Source organism: Notolabrus celidotus, chromosome 3 (genome assembly GCF_009762535.1).
Source record: "Notolabrus celidotus isolate fNotCel1 chromosome 3, fNotCel1.pri, whole genome shotgun sequence".
Classification (NCBI taxonomy): Eukaryota; Metazoa; Chordata; class Actinopteri; order Labriformes; family Labridae; genus Notolabrus; species Notolabrus celidotus.
Window position 1 is genome coordinate 33,714,149 of NC_048274.1, and position 23,423 is coordinate 33,737,571.

Sequence of the window (23,423 nt, forward strand, 5' to 3'; positions counted from 1 at the left end):
TTATAATGTCTGGCTGCTTTGTTTTTTAACTTTTTGTGTGTGTGTGTGTGTGTGTGTGTGTGTGTGTGTGTGTGTGTGTGTGTGTGTGTGTGTGTGTGTGTGTGTGTGTGTGTGTGTGTGTGTGTTTTCTATGTCTTATACCTTGCTGTGAAACCAGTGAACCTACAGTGACAAAGTAGAAGTTGAATTGAGTCGAGGTCTGATCCTAAAATCAGCCCTGCCTTGATGAAAGATTTCTGTAGAGGTTCGATTTTTCTTACAGGTTAGAAAAATGTCCTGGTGTTTAAACTGTAGAGGCTATATCACAGTTAACCTGAGCGAGGCGCTATTATCAGGTCTAAAATGATGCTTTTACCTTCATTGTAGGTTCATGCAGAGCTGATCCAACTTCAACTAAACAGCTCCCTCTTGTGGAGAATCTGTAGCTGATACTTTTTTAAAAAAATTTGGACACCTGAGAAGGTGCACCTCCTTTGTTCTTTCCCTGACATTTTTGTATTGATAAATTAGGGAAGCAAACAAGATATATTCAGATTATGTAATATGTTTAATTTACTGTCATGTTCAATTCAAATAAGAGACCCACAGGCTACGTGCATATCTTATATACTGATTAAAGCAGGAATTACAAGCACTGCATGATTTTAAAGCTATAGAAAAATAAAGGCATTAGCAGTGAGAAGGCTGGAGTGGAAAATAACAGTTATTCTATAGTGGAGGGGATGGTACGACTAAAACATGAACAGAAAACTGTTGGAGTCAAAATGTGTCTTTTATTTTTTCCTTTTTTTATTTGTGTAATAAGACACAGGTAACAAAGTCTCATGTTGAACCATTTCTACATGAAACCGTGACATTACACCGGTTTGTGGAACCTTGCTTTGGTATTCATCAAGCCAAGGTCGAGGGTGATTAAGGCCAGGTTGACGTGAAACGTTTTGATGTGAATTTTGTTTTTCTAACTTCTCTCTGTCAAACTTGATAACCAGAGGACAATGATAACCCATGGGGCCCCTCTTAGCTTGTGATTATTATTAGGAGTCGAGACAAACTAAGACATCACCCACAAGAGGACAGAAACATGTCACCAGAGCTGAACTTAAGTTTGTTTATGGGTTACCTGGAGACAGTTGTCTGGCTGCACTAGACGCCTGCTGTTTTACACCAGCAGCAAAACTCTCATGAGAGTGTGATCCACCTGGGAGCAGATCCTATAGGATGAAACACGTTGAGTGCAATGTGTTCTGTCTCTGGTTATCTCCTCCTTTTATCACCAAACCAACCAGGCCACAGGGAGGACTTCCAGGAGCACAGCAGTCAGTTTTTTTTTTACCTTATGTCTTATGTTGTTAAAGTGGTTTCAGATGAGAGGCTTTGAGAGAAGCAGTCACGACTTAGAGATGGATTTCTCTTAGTGAGGCTGAGATGAAGGCCAAAGCTTTGTCAGTGAGGGAGTGCGCTTGGTTCACAGAGGAGTGCCACCAAGTAAATGATCTTGAAGACGCCCAGAGGGATGGCCTTTGCTTACCAAACATCTTCAGGTCCAAAAAAGTCAAGCCGCTCACTAGGATTCAAACTGGACCCACTTACCAGGTCTACTATACGGCCAAAGAGCTTCTTCTGGAGGTGCTGGACAGAGCAGCAGTCCGGGAGCTGATCAGGAGAGCAGCAAGGGTGAAATCCGGAGCAAAGAGCCAGAACAGAGAGCAGAGTGTAGATCTGTCTGAGGGGGAGTATGCAGAGGTGTTAACATGCTTCTCCATAGTCTTGCAGAGTGGTCTATCTGTAGGAGAGAACTGCAGCTTTGGACCCGAGCTCAGCCTGAAAATGGACGGCTGGCAGGGTGTCCTGAAGAGGAACAGCTTTCAGACAAGCCTCCTGTCTCTGACCAGACTGGAGGATGGAGAAAAGCTAGAAATACTCTCTGCTTTCTGCAGCCACGTGACAAGGCAATATCAGGTTTTGTACACGCCTGGTCCCAACCTGGCTGTGAAGAAATACAGACTTGTCTCCCAGCAGAGTCCTTGCTCTCTTCATCTGGCTCTTCTCTGTGATACAAGCACAGGATTTATCTGCAACCTGTTTCTGTACTGTCCAGAGCAGCTCCAGAAGCAGAGTCGTAAACCAGTAGTCGAGCAGGTGGTGGGACACCTACTGAGGCCTTTCTGCAGCCACAGACACCTGGTCCAGCTGGACAAATCTGCCTGGATGGAGGGCAGACACACGGACATCTTCTCTGGTTCAAGAATTGAAATCAGTTTTGTTCCATCTGCTCAACAAACATGCGAGGACTCACCGTCTGAACTCATAGCCCACCTGCAGGACTGGACCGGACCTGCTCTGTTTCCTCTGTCAGACCTGAAAGGAGGAACAGTAGATGTGTTTCTCCCTGGCCTCTGGGCAGCACTGCACATCATCTGCATCAACACATTTGTGCTCCACACTCTGCAAAGCTCAGGCTCGGGCAGGCAGGTTCAGCTCCCAGAGTTCACCAGGGCTCTGGCCTCTCAGCTAGCTGTGGACAGCAGCGTCACTGTGCCTGTTCTGCAGCGTCTAAACAGCACTTCATGCCAGGAGGCGAGTTTAACAAATCTGTCCAAGCAAAGGTTAGTCTGACTGTTTGTTACCAACCATTACCAGCCTTTACAAAACAAGCAACTGGAAAAAAATAAAATAATAAAATGTAACGAGAGGCAAAAACAGAGATCACTTTGTGTTCTTAAAAGTGTTTGAATGGAGGCAAATGGTAAAATGCTTCAGCTAACTTCAGCAGAATTCAATTTAAAGTGACTGTTTAAGTTTCTCTGAGCATTTCTGGTTCCTTTTAATAAAAAACAATTCATGTTGTTGTTAAAAAATCTCAATTAAAACATAATAGTATTAGTAATGTTAGAATTTAAAGTAAAATAGGCAGGGAAGACTAAGAAGATAAGAGTGTATTATGTATTTTTACACTACAACTATGGCTGCAACTATTCATATTTCCCATAATGATCATTTTTAGGTTTCATTTGAAATTAATTGATTATTCGTTCAGCCAATAACCACAGAAGCCCAGAGCATGCAGACAGCAATGATGTGTGATTTGTTATATGATGAAGGTCTGAAATTAACACAATAACACACTTTAATGTCCCATTCAGTGCACAGTAGTTAAGCTGCTGCTCTTTTTGCTGCCATAATGAAAAATAACAACACCACTGCACTTATGAATGGCACATTTCACTTTAAAAAAAACTCCCAGACGGCAGTGACTCAGTTGACAAGTGGAAAGTCAATGTGCACTTTGTGTAAAACAGAAATTAAAGTATCACTAAGGTTTCTTGACTTCTAGCCTCAAGGTACGAGTGAAGCATTCAGGTGCAGCTGATCAGACTGATGTCAGCCGGCAACAGCTTCACAAAAGCTGGCAGGGCACTGTTTAAGGGTGCCCGAATCACCAGACACATGGATGAACTAAATCAAAGAAGTTAACCACAGCAATTGTTAAATGGGTGGCAACCGACTGCAGGCCAGTTACTTGGGTGTATGGGACGTCCTGAGGTTGGCATGGTGTGACAAGTCATATGCCTTACCATCAAGGGGAACAACAGTTTCAAGTATACAGGACCTGTAACAAACAGAGGGAGCAACCAAACTGGAACTCCTGAATTGAATTATTAAATGGAGCATGTTATTTAATGTTTTTGGGGTGTTATGGAATAAAAACTGGCAGAGGAATGAGAGAGTTTTTTATTTCTGTTCTGTCACTGGTCTCTCAGGATAAATACGAGCAGCTCTGCCCGGATGGAAAGAGAGAAACCAGGCAGCAGCTCTCCAGTGAGGCTGCAGAGGCTGAACAGACCAGGAGTTTGTGGTTTGGACAACTCAGGGAACTCCTGCTATCTGAACGCTGTACTGCAGTGTCTGTGCTCCACTGTGCCCCTTGTGGAGAACCTCCTTAATCAGGACACACGCAAAGAGCTGGCACGGTAAGACCACACACTAATCTGTCCGTCTGTCTCACTTTAATGAAGACAGCCATGTTTCTCCAGCTGATTAGCCTCTCCTCATGCAGATCGAAGTGCCGGATGGCTGAAGTGTTTGTGCGCCTGCTGCAGGAGATGTGGTTAGGAAGGAGCTCCCGCTGTTCACCTGTAGAGGCCAGATCTGTGCTGACCTCCATCCTCCCCCAGTTCAACAACTACTCCCAGCAGGACGCCCAGGAGCTGCTGCTTTTTCTGCTCAATGCGCTTCATGAAGACCTCAAAAAGGTTGGTACAGCAACATCTTTCATATATCTTTATGCAAATCACCACACCTACAGAGAGACTCAGTGTGTGTGTGTGTGTGTGTGTGTGTGTGTGTGTGTGTGTGTGTGTGTGTGTGTGTGTGTGTGTGTGTGTGTGTGTGTGTGTGTGTGTGTGTGTGTGTGTGTGTGTGTGTGTTTACAAGGTGTCGAAGCGCCAGATTAAACAGCAAAGACAAGTCCAGAATAGAAACAACGCCACAGCAGCAGGGGAGTCCACCATCGTTTCTCATCTGTTTGAGGGCCAGCTGAGCTACATGACCCTGTGCATGCACTGTGACCACGAGGCTCACAGCACACAGACCTTCACTGTTCTGTCACTACCAATACCAACAGGCAGCATTAAGTGCTCCATTCAGGTACACCGGGTCTCACTTTGGCTTTATTTTAAAACCTCCTCCTGATTGAGTTTAGTTCTGGGTCATCTTGTTCTGTGTCTGTGCGGTGCAGGACTGCCTGGCGCTGTTCTTTGAGCAGACTGTCCTGACTGGTGGAGAGCAGATGCTGTGTTCAGTGTGTGGTCTCAGGAGAGAAACTACAGTGCTGACGTGTTTGGACAAACCTCCTGAGATCCTCATGTTACATCTGAAACGGTGGGTAATAAATGTCTCAGTATCTGTAAAGGTTGACTTTGCAATATGAGACTTGAACACATTTAAATCAAGACGGACAAACACTCACACCCTGAGATCCTCTTGCTTGTTAAAGAGCTCTAAATCACATAATGACCATGCTCATAGTTATACACCTCTATTTGCCTTCATATGTCCTGCACATGCTTATTTTTTGTGCATTCAAAACTCTGACAGTGGATGATTTAACTCAGTCATACAGTTCTTGCAGTATGACTGTTGTTGAGTACTCAAACTAACAGTGCCTTGTGGATGCACAGAGCCTAGACCAAAGTCAGTCATATTTAGCCACTTACTAACTCAACCAGAGTCATGCATTGTTTATTAGCAAACATGGGCAAAGTACTCTGTTATGAAGATCTACCTATAGATTTATCATAGAGTACGTGTGGTGGCTGTTTTTAGTTGGATGCCGCCTACTATCATGTAAAATCAATGTAATCATTCCAATCTCTGCAGGTTTGGCTGTAAGGGGAAGAACCAGGTGAAACTGAAGAATAATGTTCTGTTCTCTATGAAGCTGGACCTCAACCCATTTCTATGCAGCTCACTGCAGAACATCACATATTCCTCATACCACCTATATGCTGTCGTGGTGAGTACACAGAAAGGAACCCTTTAACCTTAAACTAAATAACTGTTGAATCTTTGTAATGGGTGGTCGATTGATGATGGCCGATAATTAGAGAGCTGGGAGGCTGATGACAGAAATATAATGCTGATATCAAGTCTTGTTTGCATTTAATAAAATACAACATTTTTAATGATAACAAATGAGAAACAACATTTCTGAAACTGACAGATCATTCTTTTAATAAACTATGTTGGCTCAGTAAAATATTACTGCAACAGACTTTTGGATTTCTGTTCAAATGAAGCTTTGAAAAGCTCTAGAAAAGGTATTAAGTCTTACCGTTTGTATTCAGGTCACATCACGTGAAATCTAGTGATAGAAGCATTCCCACAATTCCACAGCATTGCTTGACAGCAGCCATAATGACGCGAGTCTGCAGAGTCAGCAGAGTCAGCAGAGTCTGCAACATTATTGTTTTGTTTTGTTTAATCGGCCTCATTCTAATTTCGCCTATTTTAAAAGACAGCTTCACACCTAGGAATGGCAACAAGTTGCTGCAGCTGTGTCATGGTATCTTCCAACCCAAACTCGGTCTGGTTCTGCTCGAGGTTTCTGCCTGTTAAAAGGACATTTTTGCCACTGTAACTTGCTAAATGCTGCAAAGTGCTCTGCTCATAGTGGATTAAGATGAGATCAGACTGAGTCTTACCCTGTCTTAATGTTTGGTCTTTGTTAATAATACAACATAGAGTATGGTCAAGACCTGCTCTGTTTGTAAAGCATCTTGAGATAACAGTTGTGATTTGGCGCTATATAAAGACAGACTGATTATCAGTGGTTATCAAATGATGTTGTGATGTTAACTAAAGTTTACAGGAGATTTTATTTCTAGATAATGGCTGCAATTTAAAAAAAAAATCTGCAAAACAAGAATATATAAAAATAAATTCATACAAATATTGTATCTTTGCCTTAACTGAGAGCAGATTTATCATTTTCCACCTCGTAACTTATTCCCTTATTTTGTCTGTCCGGGGTTCATAACTCTTCTCTTCTCCAGAACCATTCAGGTCATCTGAACATGGGTCACTACACCGCTGTGTGTCACAGCTCCCTGACTCGGACCTGGCACTGCTTTGACGACTCAGCGGTCAGAGAGGTTCAGGACAGCCATGTTCAATCTCCTAATGCCTACATGCTGCTCTACAGCCGTAAACCATTTCAAAAACCAAAGATCAGTGGACTGTGAGCTTTTTAACCAGCATACCAAAACCAAGAGGAGACTGAGCTTCAACTTCCTGAGTCAAACCATGTTGTAGATGTCCAACAGTGAATGACGGAGTACTCTTTTGGAGCATTTTGATTCCTGATCAGATAACTTACTGATCAGGAATACAAAAACCTTCTTTACTCCAAATAAATGCAAAGATCCAACCCTAACGTGTCTGTGTGACTTCTTCTGTCAGGAGCTGTTTGTTACCCTACATCATCAGGAATCAAGGATTCAGAGAAGCTACAGGAAAGGTCTCATCCATCCTGTTGGGACAATGTGAGCAGTCATTCATACAGAAACACACATGCTAATTTGTAGCACTTTTAATAAATAGTCATATGAGCGGTTTGAGGTTATTATAATCGTTATATCTGAAACAAATTATTGTATAGAGCATTAAGAAATAAAATCAACATTTACAAGTAAAAAGAAAACAGATTATGATCTCATGCTAGGCAATAAAACTGTAATCAAGAAGAAGAGAGTCAAATCCTGCCAGCTCATGTCTCTGGTCCATTCAGAGAAAATATCAGTATATGTTGTGCTTGCTTATGTCAGTCAGTCAGCCGGTGGGTCAGTCAGTCATTCAGGCAGCAAATGTTGATGCGAACACACCAGTGTAAGTGAGTAAGGTCAATTCGTCACATATTCTTATACTACCGGGTCAATATGAAACACAGAAATAAGATTAGTCACAGAAATCTGAATTTCAGCAGTTAGAAACCCGTTCCTTCAAATCCACAATCACTAGTTAGAGCCTAGAAAGATGCCAAGTAATCCCAGTAAGTGTTCCTCTAAATACTTCCTTTGTATGAGTATATTAATGTTAAGATTTAAGCATGTTAAACTGAGAGAAAATCTCATAACAAAGATTTTAGAAGCAGGTTTTTCTGTCTCTGCTCAGAGAGAGGAGAAAGACAAGATCACAGCATCGGTATCGTTTAAAGCATTCTGAGTCGAGGATTAATGTCTGCTGTTAAACAATGTGATCCACATAAACAACATAACTTGATTGCATATTGTGTGAGTGCAACAATGAGGCGTATCTATGAACAAGCAACCATCCCAGTTCCCTCTTCTCTTTAAAGAATGCAAAGTTTCAACAATCACAGTCTCTACCATCTTTAACATCATGTTAAACATCAGAGGGTCGAAGAGCTCAACCCCAAAATCATGTGGTTACTTTTTAAGAGTATGATGACGCTATGATGGCTGCTACTTTGAAGGAAAAAAAATTTGGTCACTTAACAGAGAAACACTTTGCCCTCCAGTATATACATGTCTGAATGTGCAACATTAGCATTGGTAAGTATTTACATGCCATCTTAATCTTGTGTCTGCACAGTACAGGAAAGCTGAAAATCAGTTCTGCGTTTGCGGAGTGCAACAGAGTGAAGAGCATCTGAACCAGCTGTCCGCCCTACAACAGAACCATCATGGTATAGAAGTTAAAGGAGCATCTGATTAGTCTCAAGACTACATCAGTAAAATGAGCAGACAGCATTTCTTAACAGGTATACAGTCTTCTAGTAGCTGAAGCATTGCACCGTTCTCCGATCCACCACAGAGGGGGATCTCTATGCCACGCGCTATAGTACGTCCTCGCGTGCACATACATAGCTGCTGAACCCACAGCTACGTACACCAGATCCTCAGAGCTGGGCTTTTAAAAAAGAGGGGGGAGAAAAACAACCTCTAGGCTTGAGCGTCGCTGCCCCTGGTGTAGTGTTCTCTTTCCGTGTCCTACAGTCCCATCACAGGCTGGAGTAAAACAGGATGTAGGCTGCGGAGGACTTGACAGTGGAGGTGGAGATATCAGTCACCTCGTGGTCGTCAAACTTGTACCAGCGCTGTTTGGGGGAGTTCTTACAGTAGGCGGTGTAATGGCCACCATCCAAACCGCCATAGTGGTTCTGGCAGAGGAAGAAAAGAAGGCCTTTTTAATAGACAGATACTCGTCAGCACAGCACTGGTTACTACTTCTAATTAGCAAAGCTTTCTTGTTTAAAAGTTTTTTGCTACACACCCCTTTCTTCAAAATAAAACCCAAAAGAAAACAAAAAGTATTCAAAGTTTTGAACTGGTGTACAACGTACAGTATATACCAGTCACTACAGAAGCCAGCCAGAGTTCCTACACAAAAGTCATGTACGGCTTCAGATGGTATCACACGTCCCATAAGCTTCAGTGACTTAAAAACAGTCCTACATTTAAAAAAAATCATTTCAGTTGTAAACTATATTACAAGCATGTATACACTAAACACTATGGGACCATATTTGTGATTTACATCAACTTGACGTCAGACAGGTGCTATGTTTGTATACTTCCCCATGCAGCACGCAGTATCAGAACAGCTGTTTGAGTCATCAGTTATTAAAGGAGACAACAAGTCACAGAAACAACATTATTATGGAAACAGCTTCATAGAAGTACATAGCTTAGCAACCCTGTAAGAACCCCAACCAGCTTCATTAAACAAGAACAGCTCTGACTTTTATCCACTGTATGTAGTAATATTTACCACATACAGCCCCACTTCAAAAAGCCCAAACTAGCCTTTCTAGGTCATGTTTATATATGGTTTTCACTTTGCTTGGTACAGTTTTACCTTGAATTTGTGAAGGCAGCAACAAACTGTGTTCATAGACTGGTTTTTGGAAAGGATATTGAGCCCATGCAGTGATTTACACTACAGATTCATGACTATTGTTAATGCAGTGACGCCTGTGTGCTCAATGATCACAGCCATCCAGTATTAATTTGTCACTTTTGTACAGAGTTCTTATGATTCTATGAATCTTATAATGATACTGGATGTACTGTAGATGATGAAATCTCAAGTTTTGCCATTTTAAACTCATTAACAACATTGTTCTGAAATTGTTGAACCATTTCCTCACCCCGTCTCTAACAGAATGGAGAACCTCTTATAATCTTTACCTCTGAGAGACTCAGCCTCTCTGGAAAGCTCTTTGTATAACCAGTCATGTTACAAACCTGTTTTACATTAACCAAATTAGTCAGCAGATGTACCTCCATGTGTTTATTTTAGCATTTCACTGTGTTTTGTTGTCCCTGTCCTGACAGTTTTGAAACATGTTGCTGGTATCAGATTTTATATAAAATGTTTCTTTTTTTAACCTTTTTTTTATGTTGTCTTTGCTTATTTTCAATAACATTTAGGCTTTCAATGATTTTCAAACTATCAAAATCTTCTTTAAAACAACATTTTAGACAGCATCCTAATATTTAATATAATAATTAATAAATAATTACAGGAGCTTATCTCAGAAAAGTCTCAGAGCTACAAAAAAGAATCATTTCTACTTACAGACACTCCAAAAAGGCTGTATCTCTTCAGGGTCGGTCTGGGTCCAATGACATACTGGGTCAGGTCCAGACAGTCTAAAGGGAAATCTACAGTCGTCTGCAGCTTCTGCTTCCATCTGCCCTCATAGGAGAATCTGCAGAAATGATTACAATAAAATAAAAAAGTGTCAACGTGATTACACAACAATATGCTCAAAATATCAGCTCCACATAACTGAATCTTTCATCCCAAACACTACACATGTGAAACTATTGTTTCAAATTCAAGCGTCGCTACAGACCGTTTAAGGTGCACCAGGAGAATAGGTGGAACTTTCCAGATCTCCAGTTTCTTGGTGGAGTCTCTGTGGGCCTTGCAGTGTCTGCAGAACACCTTGTTGTTGTCGGTCAGCTTCTCCTCCTTGGAAAACAGCCTCAGACAATCCTGCCAAAAAGCAGCAAACATTTTGGGTATGTGTTAGACATCAAAATAATTGTTCAAAGATCCTATTGAACCTATTGTCTCTAAAAGTAGAGCCTTAATCAGTGAGTAGGGCAAAGTGAAAGTTAAAGTGAACTCTGATGTTATTTAAGTAACGTAAAGGAAACTGCACAGCCAGCACTAATATCTCACTGACCTGCAGGGAGCACTTGCTGGTGGAGGCCAGAGGCAGTGACAGGTACATAAAGGTCTCAAACGTCCGTGACTTGCGATGGCAGGTGAGACACTGCACAGTGGACTTGAACTGACCCTGGAACAGCGCTACAATAATGGATTCGTTCAGCAGCTTGTGTTTGCTCCAGGCCAGGTCGGCTCCAGTCTGATCGTCCAGATGGTCGATTTCCTCCTCCTTGTATCGCTTCCTGTTGTCCGCCTGACACAGAAAACAACATGACTGGTTACAACTGCACCTTTAAGAGTTAGAAAAACCTGCCTTCGAGGTTCCAATATATCCTCATGGTTACATTTATAGTATAACAGTAAATAAAAAATACTCAATATACAAGTGATACAAACTTTCAGTTTCATTAACATGCAGCTCAGCCAATTCACTTTCGGTATGAGAGGCAGGAAGATATGAAAGGAAGGGTAAGACTTGCTAATCAATATCAAATATCAGTGACACTGATTGATTTATCAGCTAGCCTGGAGGGTTAAAGTAGACTGGGACTGGGCCAGTCTGATGGCAGACAGGTCTTAACATCACACAGAAGGGATGTGATGAGATGGAAAATGTGCCGTGAGAAATGTATGTCATCCTTTCAATTTGAGAGAGTGAATAGCTTGATGAGGTAAGTGCTCTGAATGCACGACCTCTAGTCTACCCCAGGGGGAGACGAAATCTAAAGAGCTTCTGTGGCAGCCTTCAGTAGTTTGAGAAACGATCTGGTGTCTGATGTTTCAGCCAGTTTAAAATAGAAAAAAAGAGACCAAGCTTTGAAATGATCTTTTCCCATGTTTTGTTTTTCAGATCTAACTTGTCCTTTCCCCCCAATTCAAATGTACATGAATCCAGTAAAATCAGTCTGTACAGGCAATGAAGGCATGTCTTGGGTCTACATGCACAGAGGTTCTGACAAGAGTATCAGATCAGACAGATGCAGACACTCCACACTCACACTGCTGCAGGAGGACCAAGGACACACAGCTATTTACTTACTCTCTAATTTCCCATCAAAATGAAACCCGGTGAAAAACAGAAAGAAGGAAAATGAAACTATGTTTTTATTGTAAACAGGCAAATGTGCAACAACATACAGGGGTGTAGTAGACGCCTTAGAAGCCATGGTTGAAACAAATAAATTACTTATTATTTATTCCCTCAATATTTAATCAGGAGGAGGATATTTATGCGTCAATGTTTCTCTGTAAATACCCTATCTGAATCTGAATGCATCTGAATGCAAGTCGTAGAGTATCATGAAACAAGTTTGCTTCTTACCTTGTTGAGGTCTTCATGGAGTCCGTCCATGAGGAACAGCAGCAGCTCCTGGGAGTCTTGCTGGTCATAGCCAGCAAACTGATCATTGATCTTTCCTATGGTGACCTTGAAGTCCCGCGGGCTGATGCACTTGTACAAACCGGCCCACAGAGCCTTCATGATCACACCAAACTCCTCCGCTACTTCCCCTTTATGGCCAAGTATGTTGTACCTGTCAGAGAAACCGAACAGAGACATTTAAAATGATTCTCGTAAAAGATACTCAATGGTAGCTACGTCCACGGACTTAATCTCTGACCTGTTGATGTCCTCCATGTACATATTGTTGTTGAAGTACTCAGACAAGGCAGGAGTGTTGCACAGACACTGTAAGATGGAGTTCATGTAGCATGTGTTTCCCATGTTACGAAGGCCAGTCAGAGATGCACCCAGGCCTCCAAATGTAGGATTCAGGTTGCGGATTTTGGCAGCTGAAGGCCTCACAATCTCACCTTTAGTGTAGACTTTAACAGGGGGAGGTCTGAGAGACAAAAGAACATATTAAGACTGGAACAAGAGAAAAGACTAAAACAACTACAACGTCTTTTAAATCAAAGAGGATACAGGGCAGCTCAGCTAACTGTTTTCACACCATCTTGTCCTGTCCGGTCATGTTTCATACAAAAGAATGAGCTTTTTCTTGATCAAACAGAGGCTTAAGCTGATCTGAAGTGTACATGCAGCTGCTGGACAGAGCACAATATGTCCTGGAAATGACTGGAGGCTTAGCCAGCAGACAAAGACTTATTAAACTGCGTGTCAAATTATGTCTCCACTCTCCAGGGAGCAGAACTACTGAGGGAAAGTTGGCAGTTTGATTTTCTGCTCCTTCTGTCTAGGTGTTAAAATATCCTTGGGCAAGATACTGGACTTCAAATTGCTCCCTAAGGCTGCACCTGCTGTGTCTACATGTTGGAGTATGAATGGGAGTGTGAACGGGGGAATTTTGAACATGTTTTGTAAAAGACAGACAGACAGACGGGTCATCTTCAGGGTTCCTTACTTGGTTTCTCTGTTGATGGTGGGTATGACAGGAGCAGCAGTCTGGGCGACAGCTTTCTTCAGTGCCTCCTCTCTCAGGTCCTGGCTAATGTCGGGAGAGGAATACGAGCGTTTCAGTTTAGACTGCTCCCGCTCTCGCTCAGGGTTGGCTTCAGGCTCAGCTGGTTGTTGTGGCTTCTGTTTGACTGTTGTGGGTGGTGTGGAAGGTGGGGTTTGGGGAACAGTGACCTCAGGAGGGTACAGGTGGACTCGGTTGGTCGGGGAATGATAGTACCGGTACGTTCCTGTGACTGTGTCAAGGAACTATCCAGAAATGGAGGGGGAATATGGGAGGAGATAGAACAGTGGGTGAAAAGGAGAAATAACAGTTTGTCTCTTGACATCTTTATTGAACTTTCATTAACACTACTTCCAAACAGAAGACAGTTTTATAACATCAGTTACCTTCATCCAACCGTCTGGAAGGCCTGGAACGCTCCTACCCATTTCCTCGCTCCTTGCTCGGGTGAGAGGCTCCCTCTGTGGAGGACACACAAAAAACATTCCTAAGAACGTTTCATTCAAAGCTTTTTTTCTTTAAGCCTAATGCCACGGACTTGTCTAACATCTGTCAACCAGTAAGACACAGAAACTAAACATCCATGTACATGAACTCTGTTGGATCTTTATAGAAAACTGAGAACGTCTACAACATAATAACTCCAGTATTTTACATGAGACAGAAAACATTTATGAATTTAGTGATTTGGTTGTCCCAAATGACATCCAAGCAGCAAAAGAGCCACACAAAAGATCCTTTACTTCTCAAGTTCTCTTTATGCAACGAGCTACAACACTTAGCACCAAACAGTTTGGGGAGTGTACTCGCTTCAAACATTGACCCTCACCTTGATTTCACTTACAACATGGTTGGGAGCAGGGGAGTCCAGTGACATACTCTTTGAGGGTGCATCAGAGTTCTGCTCTTTCCCCCTCCTCTCCTTCTCCTCCCACACTCTGCTCCGTTTGTCCTCCTCTTCCTCAGCCTTCTGTCTTTCCAGTCTCTTTTTGTCCTGGGGTCCCTTCTCCTCTTCGTCCTTCTTTTTCTTCTCACGTTCCTCCTTTTCTAGCCTCTCTTTCGACTCCTTGTCCCGCTTCTCTTCTTCTAATCTACGCTCCTGGCTGCGTTTCTCCTGCTCAAGTCTCGCCTTCTCCATCCCAGCCACTGCCTCGGAGTGAATCTGACTCTGCTCTTCTTTGGAGAGAGAAGAGCTGGTGTCGTAGGGGGGTTTGACTGAGCGGTCAGGGATCACGGGGCCGTTCTGGGTGGGATCCTTTGCTGAACCGTTCTGGCTGGGTTTTGGCTCATCAGAAACCCGGACAGAGGGTTTCTTAGTTCGGTCAAACTGGAGAGGAGAACATAAGAATCAAAAACACATCATCTTTTATAATCGCCAAAACTCTAATACCTATCTGGTTGGATACCACACCTGTGGGAAGGCCTTGGCAGTTGTGGGTGATTGGCTGGAGTTGCCTGTTGCGGGACCTTTATTAAGGTCTAACCCGGAGTTAGTAGTGCCTATGACGTGGGAATCAACAGTGTCCGGCAACCTGTCAGCAATCATGGAGGTTTTAGATGTGGGAGGTTCTGCTGGTGTGACCCCATTCACCAGCACAGGAGCTGAGGGTTCCTGAGGCTCAGGTTCAACCTCAGGCTCTGGTGGAGGTGGCGTCGGAGGTTTTGGTTCTTCTAGAGATGGATAACTGAAGTTCACTGTAAAAGACATAAGGAGAACAGGGTTAGGGTTGGGGTCAGTTAATGGGCCTTCCTTGGTTTTTGGAGCCAGTCTCTGGTGGACTCTCATGACTCGGCAGTATTGTGCACTTGTGTATTGGCTTCACTTTTCAACACCACTGAGTGCTAAAGTGATAAAATAAGAACAACTACACTGACACAAACCCCACCAGACTGATAGGTAAAGCTGTCACATTATTTCTGTACTGGTGATACTCACACTGAGGGAAGGTGTTGATGCAGGTCTGTCTAGGGGGTCTGACTTTGGCATTGGTAGTGAACATGGGGTAAAACAAAAGCCAATTCTCATAGCCTCCCTCCAGCACCAGCGGTTCACTACGCAGGATAGTGATGCTGTCCCACTGCGGAGAGAGTCAATGTGTTATTGCTCCTCAAAGTAAAAGTCATGCATATGCAGGTTCACAGAAAGCCAGCCTCCTCACAGTGTTACCTTGAAGAGGGCATCTTTTAGGCTCTGTAAGGTGGTGCCAAGTTTAAGATCTGTCACAGAGCTGAACCAGTCCAGCAGGACTATATAATCCACTAATCCCCGCCGCCTCCAATGCTCTTTGGACACCTCTGGGAGCTTTGCCTCGATCTGATTCACAGTGATACTGAAAAGCCGAGACAAGAGGTCAGTTTTAGGAGTAAAAGAAATCAGATGTAATTACACATTCAGTGTCTGATGGAACATCCAGGTCCTCCTTTGCTTCCTAACCCTTCTCACCCTGGGCTAATGGCCTCCTCAGGCACAGAGATGCAGGTCTGAGTTGGGACCTGAATGTGAGACTCCTCGAAGTCCCTGTGGCTGCGGGCATCCATGACAATCGTTGTGATTGTCTGGTCCTTTATCATGTGGAAAAGTTTCTCTGCTGTGATCCCACCAGCTGGCCCCGCAGCTGTTATAAGAAGTAACCAAACGAGAGAAGGACATGTAAAAACTGCAGAGTTCTACTTTGAGAGAACAACTTTTTACTAATGTGGTAGAATGAACTAGACGTTTTTTTCAGACTTCTTTCATTACGTTCACCTGCTCACCTTTTGAGGTTGCATTCTTCAATTCATTCTGTTCTCCTTTCACCTGAAAAAGAAAGACACAAGAAGAAGCTCAAATAACTTGTGTACATGTCTTTGATTCAGCTATCGTCCATGTAAAATAACAATTTTAAACAAAACAGGATTTAATTTGGGATTAGTGATGTCCTGCTTTCTAAGCTGTTACTGTATTTTAAAAGGTACAGGGTGTAGAAATGGGAATATCTGGAGATATCTGGCGTTAAGATTCTAGACTGAAAAGCTCCATGTTCAACCCTCCCGTTGGGGAAGCTTCACAAGGGATAGAGGCCTTCGAGGACAAGAAGCTGCCGTCATGCATGACAAGGATGATCCTCCATCCTATCAATAAAAATTCTGTTGCTATTAAGCAAAACAACCGCTCTCTTCGTCTTCTTCTTCTTTATCTTCCAATCAGCGCATTTTAGATGGCAACTTACTGCATACAAAAATGCATGTGGCCTTTACTAGTTTGTCCATTCTGTGCTACTTTAGAAACTAACAGCCTCAGTGGAAGAGGATCCGCTGTATAGATACAAAAGGTTCATTCTAAGATAACAAAACAAAATTATTTTATATCCAGGTAATCATACACTCATTTGAACTGACTTATGAATACTGTACTCCAACAAGTTTGTTCTGCTAAATGCAGCTAAGTCTGCACCGTTGATGTTCACTGCTACAGTCTGTTAAATGCAAACCAAATTGCGCCTTGGGGACATTGAATCTGCACTCTTCAGTTTATTGGTCATTTGGACTTGGACTTACACCTTGTTCCAAATTATTATGCAGGTAACCTTTTCGTGGACATCTGGAAGGCTGCTATTCAGAAAGAAATAGTGTTTTAGTCTGATGTATTTAAGGCCTTGTGCTTTAACAAAAACATTTTTGTTTGAATCTACAAAGCTTTCTGATATTCTTTATCACAGACTTCGTGTATATAGGTGTGCCACATTATTATGCAAATACTATTCAAATTTGTCCACAGGCAAGAAAAGTGACCAGACCGAAGAGGAAAAGAGTCAAACTGTCAAGAGTCTGAGTAAGAGGGAATCCACCAATGATATAGCCAGGTTTGACTGCGTGACCATAAAACCATAAAAAGATACTTTCAAATAGTCAGGATGGGAGAAAACCCAGAGGAGAAAAGCCTGTTGAACATTATCAAGTCAAGAACTGTCAAAAAAACAAACAAGAGGTTGCTAAAAGAACCTTAGCTACAAATGAGGCCATTTCTGAAGCTGTGGGGTTCGATGATGTACCCAGGTCTACTCCATGTAGGACGCTAAGACCAATGGCAAAGGTCCAAAAGGCAGAGAAAAGACCTCCACTGAAGAAAATAAACATGAAAAACGACTGGAATAGGCTAAACAATACATGAAGTCTGACTTCTCCAAAATTGTATTCACTGATGAGAGCCGGGCAACCCTAGATGGACCAGATGGGTGGACATCTGATTGGATTTCAAGTGGCCATGCTGCTACAAGAAGATGCTAGTGTTCATGCATGACAAATGGGTTGCAAAGGGGTGGAACATTTTTGGTAAATATCTGGAAAGTTTCCGGTAAATTTCCATGGGAAGTTAAGCTGGGGAATTTTGGAAATATTCCAAATTGGAAACTTTCCATGGGAATTATGGGAATGAACTGGGAATTGAGGGTAATTTAATGGAAAGGTATCATATCCAAGCATAAATATTTTGTTTTGTTATAAGCAGACATCCATCCAAAATAATACAATTAAAACAGATTTATTTGTTAGAAGAACTTTATCAAGTGTTAAATATTTTATTGAACGATCAATTCTTTCATTGAAGAACAAAAACATGAGTGTTGTGTTAAATATTACTCATCCCCCCCTACCCAACCCATTCAAAAATGAACAAAGATGCAATCCCAACAAAGTCCCAAAATGTTAAATAAAGAAGCATCTTCTCTCAAGCTTGTCAAACCTAGCCTCTGCAGGATTCTAGAAATCATGTGTGCATGTGATGGAGGAATGCACAGTGCATGTAGGGGGCGTGGTCTCAATAGCCCTGCAGTCTATTTACATTTATTTATTTATTTATTTATTTATTTATTTATTTATTTATTTATTTATTTATCCATTTAGTCTATTTTTATTTATTTACAATCTATGCCTGCAGTAATCAGTGTGCTATGTGCATGTGATTGAGGAAAAGCATAGATATTCAACTGTACCTGCATGAAATCTGGTTGTTTAAGTCAGGATTATGATAAAATATATTTTCCCCAACTATATTTAAGTTCCCTATTAAGAGCCAACCTTCAATTTAATCAATTCCTGGTTTATTCCCATTCATTCCCATACGTTTCCATTAATTCCCATGGAAAGTTTCCAACTTTGAAAATTCCCGGAATTTTGCAACCCTAATGACAATGCACCATCACATGCCTCACGTTATGTGAAGACGTTTAGATGATTGCCTCATGAACTGGCCTTTCTGCTCACCCCATCAAACCCGACTGAGAACTTGTGGTCAATAATAAAGAAGATAATTTACAGTAATGGCAAGAAATACAGCTCAAAGAGCATCTTTGGAAAGCCATACAAGGTACAGCTCACAGTGTCAGCAGAGAAGTCATCAGAAACTGTATCAGTTTACAGTGACCTCTGACCCTCACTGAAAGAAAAGGAGGTTATATTGGACATTAGAGAAACACTTTAGATTTAAAATGTTTCAAAGACATTAGCAGCTTTATTATACAGGGTTCTTTTGTTGAAGTTTGAATACATTTGTAGTAAATATTTTTATTTTCAATAAATAAGATGTTTTAAATGTGCCTAGTTTATTTTTTTCAGAAGTTATATGCTCTTATCACCAACTTGCATAATAATTTGGCACTCGTTTCTGCAGATTCTGCATTTATCTGAAAATACAGCCAACTTGCTTTGAAAAGCATAATTCTAACCACACATTTGAGGAAATGCATTCACTATCTGACTTCCTAACCAAATTGAAAATGACTGTTAACATATTTTTTAGATAATTGAACTTGCATAATAATTTGGAACACTGTGTACACTGGGCTTATCTAGCCTTTCTGACCACTCAAAGTGCTTTCACTCAACTCGTCGCACTCACCCTTTCACTCACTGAAGGACACTTCAGCATGTGACCCCCGGAGCTGGGATCGAACCGCCAACCTCCTAATTGATAGATGACCGACTCTACCCACTGAGCCGTCTCTTGAAATATTTACCTTTTTGCTGTCCTTCTTGTTTGCAGCTGATGATTTAGGAGACCCTCGACCGCTATCCTTTTCCGTTATTTCCTCCCTCTTTTTCTTCTCCTCTTGCTTCTCCTTCTCCTCAAGTTGTTTACGAACCTCAACTTCCTCATACCTGTTTAAAACGATCAGCTGAGTAAAATAAAAACACTCATATTCTGCTGACTTTTCTTGTAGATTGTGTATTATATGATAGGTCAAAACAACTGAAACTTCCAACCTGAGTTTAAGGCTTTCAGAGAGCTTCTCAGCTTCTTCAATAGCTTTCTTAAAACTGTTTGGCCCAAGCATGGTCATGTAATACTCCTTTAAACATCACAATAGAAAACAAAATCAGTTCAGTTCAATGTGGTAACATTTCAACTGATAAACAAGTACTTCCATATAAGCACACTTTATAAAACAAACATTCCAAAGTTAGAACTTTAGTTTTTCATTATACCGGTTGCTGCTTGAAGTCTGGTCTCTTCTTGATGATGTCATATACTGTTAAATACTTCATGTACAGCACATATGATCGCTCCTCATCTCTGTCCAGACGACTCTCCTCTGCCGCCTTGAAGATTTTGCAGGCACTCTGAACATAGCTGAAACATCAAGAAAAAACAAACACACCGTTAGCTCGCCATGATTGCAACGCTCTGAGCCCAAGTTTTACTGGAGACCTATGTTGCATGATGTCCCAATCTCTTTCTCATTGACCTCATTTAGTTATACAAGAACAGAAGAGACAAATTTGCTAAATTCAGCTACAAGTCAGTTACTGGTTTCACATGATCTCTACTGGGGGGATATCGCCAGGTGTTTTCATATCAAAGTGGTGGAATGTAAACATATACATACAATTACTCTTGTCCAAAGCTCTTTGATTCTTGTACTTTACTTGACTATCTCCATTTTTGAGCAACTTTATACTACTTCCCCTTCTCAGGTTTTTCTAAAATCCTTCCTGTTAGGGCGCCATTGGCCTGACAGTTTAAATGCGCTTACATATACATGTCATCTCCAACTCTCTATTCCCCACATTTCATGTCTCTCTTCAGCTGACCTATAAGTAAAGGCATAAACCCTTTCCTGTTGGTCAAAACAATCACTGGCTCAGCAGCTGTTAATTTTTATGACAAACTTATTAAATAAGAGTGAACCTTAAACTCAACCACATTCAAAACCAGCTTACTAAGAGTGGACATATTGGGTACGATATAGGTTACAAAAACTTTGACTTGTAGAGAAAATATTATATCATTCAGAATGATAATTTTTTGTTTTGTAAATGAGTTAAACAAGGAAAAAGAATACTGATCGCATAACCCCTCTTCTTAAAACTCTGCAGTTTCTTTTAGAATTGATTTTAAAGTAATTTTATTTGTTTTTAAAGCTCTTAACAGCCTTACTCCTTCAGTCTATACATCACTGATCTCCTGTCATTTAATGTTCCAGCCCGATCACTGAGGTCCTCAAATGCTTCCCTTTTAAATGTTCCTCGTGTCTCTCACACAAAGAGAGAGAGCTTTCTGTTTTTACGCCCCTAAGCTTTGGAACTCTCTGCCTCTGGACATTAAAACGGCGAGCTCTCTGGGTGTTTTTAAAAGTAAACTTAAGACTTACCTTTTTAACCTATCTTTTAATTTGGAGTAATTTATTTTTTGCCCTGGACTGCAGTATTATAATCATTGCTTTAACATTCATTCATCTTATTTAATTATTTATTTATCTATTTTATTCCCTATATTCATCTGATCTTGTTAACGTTACCTTATTTTTAACTTTCATCTCCACTCTTACTTATTTCATTAATTTTACTGTGTTGATTTTATTTTATTTTTAAGTTTTTTATTCATGATAATGCCTTTTTGAATTTTACCATTGCTGTTGTTTTCTGTCTCTGTGTTATTCTGTGAAGCACTTTGGGCTGCATGTTTATATGTATGAAAAGTGCTTTATAAATAAAGTTGAGTTGAGCTGAGTTAAACACATCTCTATATGGCAGTAACCATAAAGCCTACCTTCTGGTACTCGTCTTGTCAGGCTTAATTTCAGCCTTTTTATTGAGTTCTCCCAGGGATGTGGACAGGTACAGGTCCTTGACCCCGGTGGACACTGCAGGCATCTTCGCGGGTGTGTACAGTCAGAGCTCACAGCAGGGAAACAGCAGTCAGAGCTGTAAACAAGCTCTGGACATCTCTGGAAACATGTTTGTGACAAACAACAAAGTTAACACACGCTGCTTCATTTTATCTAATAACTTCTGCCAAGTCACTGTCAGTGGTGGACAGTAACAGAGTAAATTTACTTGGGTACTGTACTTAATTAAGTACATGTTTTGAGTATCTGTACTTTACTTGAGTATTATTTTTTGGGGAAACGTATTACTTTAACTCCACTACATTCAGAAGACAACTATTGTACTTTTGACTCCACTACATGTCTATCAGTGCTCTAGTTACTCACTACTTTAGCTTTGAAGTCAGCTCATGAATTTGAATTCTCCACCTGAGCACCCATGGGCATATCTTCAGCCCGTGTTAGAGGTTTTGAAATGAAGAATGATACGTATGGTTTGAAATGTTCTCCCTGTTTCCCACTCTGCACAAACATACAAACATTCACTGTCCAACCTGAGAGAGCGTTTGGAGCTGCATAACATTTGTTTCATTCCTGATGAACATTTCAAACTAAGTTGTCTGTTTTTGGAGCAACTTAGTGTCTGTTTTTATTCCATGATAAAGTTTTTAGAGATTTCAAATAATGGTTTCTAAATAAACATGATGTAACAGAATGTACTTCTATGTATTCTTGACTGACATCATGCTTTGTGAAAATACAAAGTGTTGAGATATTTTTAAAAGTATTTTGAATACTTCAGTATTTCTAAAAGCAAGTACTTCAGTATTTCTAAAAGCAAGTACTTCAGTACTTTAACTCAAGTAATAATCTGACAGAACAACTTTCACATGTATTGGAGTAATATTTGAAATGGAGTATCTATACTTTGACTTAAGTGATGAAGCTGTGTACTTTGTCCACCACTGCTCTCTGTAAGGTTTCTAATCTGATCAGTAATGTCTCAGCTGTCATGTAGCATTTAAAAATGGCGAGAAACAGAAACTAAGAACGTCAGAAACGGCATGTCAATGATACGTTACATCCAACTAGCTCTCATGTATTCACAGCAGACTGTTTCCCTGAATGTCTGCTCTTCAGTCAGCATGAGTTAGCTTGTTGAGTCGAGCTGGAAATGTCAACACTGACAACATGTAAGAGTTCACTGGCTAACGTTAGCCACAGACATCCGTGTCAGCTGGAAACGTGTTGGCCAGCTAATGAAAACGAAGTTAACGTATTTCAGCTTAGAGCACAAACCAAACACTAGTTTTACTTCAACATTATAGATTAATTTAAAGCTAACTTGTTGTTGTTTTCCCAGTTAGCCCGCAAAGCTAGCTCCGTTAGCAGCTCACGCAGTTAAGCATTGGGTTCAGTGAGCTGTTTCACACACGGATATAATCACATTAACAAGTAAACAGATACTGTCTTAAAATAATGCACACACATATAAAGGCGCCATTAGTTTGATTAAATAACACTAATGTATAAATTACCTCAGTCTGATGGGTTGCTTACACTCTTCTTCTGACAGCTGATTCCTGATTCCTTGTTCCGCCCTCAGTTCCTCCTCCTCTTCTTCTTCTCTGCTGCTCTGTGGTAGCTGGCATGCCTTCATGTTGTATCACTGCCCCCCTCTGGGGTCTGATAAATGGATTACCACCTCAGTAGCTAATGCTGCCAATCTGAGAAAACCTTTAAAATCTCTTATGATATCTCACTTTATTATAATCTATGTGTATATGAACCTTTATGCTATTACAGGTTGTGTTGGATATTTCAGATTCTTTGCATTGTTCATAAACCAGTTAGATCTGTTCCTGATATGTGTTATGCTCACATTCTCATGTCCCATTGTTAACATGCAAGTGCATTGCACTGTAGTCTTGCACAACTTTTGCAACTCTATTGATTTTTCTACAATGTCAATCTGATACTGCAACTCTCCTGTTTATAATATTTTGGGTTATTTTGCTTTATAATATATTTTTCTTTGTATTTTTCGCTTGTCTCTATTTTCTATCTTCCAGTTAGTTTGCTCTCTGTACTGTGGATAAATACAGTCATGTTCCCACAGGAACCTTTCTAATACTATTATGCACCCCCAAGGAAAACAAAGAGATTATCTAACTCATTTATACCTTCAGCTATCAGCCTGCTAAATGCTGAGAAGTTC

The 23,423-nt window shown here is 41.0% G+C and overlaps 2 protein-coding genes across 3 annotated transcripts; one reads left to right on the plus strand and one right to left on the minus strand.

Moving 5' to 3' along the window:
- The first annotated feature begins 1,425 nt into the window (after nucleotides 1-1,425).
- LOC117810498 lies at nucleotides 1,426-6,928 on the plus strand. Its single transcript, XM_034680359.1, has 7 exons — nucleotides 1,426-2,606; nucleotides 3,762-3,971; nucleotides 4,058-4,253; nucleotides 4,435-4,647; nucleotides 4,739-4,881; nucleotides 5,380-5,515; nucleotides 6,555-6,928. The coding sequence occupies exons 1-7, from the start codon at nucleotides 1,426-1,428 to the stop codon at nucleotides 6,741-6,743; spliced, it is 2,268 nt and encodes a 755-aa protein (XP_034536250.1). The 3' UTR covers nucleotides 6,744-6,928.
- A 147-nt stretch (nucleotides 6,929-7,075) lies between these two features.
- On the minus strand, nucleotides 7,076-22,852 carry usp8 (ubiquitin specific peptidase 8). 2 transcript variants are annotated; one of them, XM_034680161.1, is made up of 19 exons: nucleotides 22,744-22,852; nucleotides 21,148-21,325; nucleotides 19,584-19,728; nucleotides 19,362-19,447; nucleotides 19,115-19,256; nucleotides 15,876-15,918; nucleotides 15,565-15,736; nucleotides 15,289-15,451; nucleotides 15,058-15,199; nucleotides 14,533-14,816; nucleotides 13,966-14,448; nucleotides 13,508-13,582; nucleotides 13,065-13,366; nucleotides 12,321-12,542; nucleotides 12,023-12,233; nucleotides 10,718-10,954; nucleotides 10,382-10,524; nucleotides 10,102-10,234; nucleotides 7,076-8,680 (listed from the first exon to the last, which is right to left on the minus strand). In XM_034680161.1, the coding sequence occupies exons 2-19, from the start codon at nucleotides 21,249-21,251 to the stop codon at nucleotides 8,522-8,524; spliced, it is 3,246 nt and encodes a 1,081-aa protein (XP_034536052.1). In that variant the 5' UTR covers nucleotides 21,252-21,325; nucleotides 22,744-22,852; the 3' UTR covers nucleotides 7,076-8,521. The 2 variants fall into 2 exon arrangements, with proteins under 2 accessions (XP_034536052.1, XP_034536051.1); XM_034680160.1 differs by having other exon boundaries at nucleotides 13,951-14,448.
- Between the last annotated feature and the right edge of the window lie 571 nt (nucleotides 22,853-23,423).

Bases quoted from the DNA above. Each gene is read 5' to 3' on its own strand.
- LOC117810498 (XM_034680359.1), top strand. From the start codon at position 1,426: ATGAAGGCCAAAGCTTTGTCAGTGAGGGAGTGCGCTTGGTTCACAGAG. The intron at 3,972-4,057 runs GTAAGACCACAC...CTCCTCATGCAG, and splicing joins ACACGCAAAGAGCTGGCACG to ATCGAAGTGCCGGATGGCTG. The intron at 4,254-4,434 runs GTTGGTACAGCA...TGTGTTTACAAG, and splicing joins TTCATGAAGACCTCAAAAAG to GTGTCGAAGCGCCAGATTAA.
- usp8 (XM_034680160.1), bottom strand. From the start codon at position 21,251: ATGCCTGCAGTGTCCACCGGGGTCAAGGACCTGTACCTGTCCACATCC. The intron at 15,919-19,114 runs GTAAATATTTCA...TTTCTTTTTCAG, and splicing joins ACAAGAAGGACAGCAAAAAG to GTGAAAGGAGAACAGAATGA. The intron at 14,817-15,057 runs GTGAGTATCACC...TGTCTTTTACAG, and splicing joins CATCAACACCTTCCCTCAGT to TGAACTTCAGTTATCCATCT.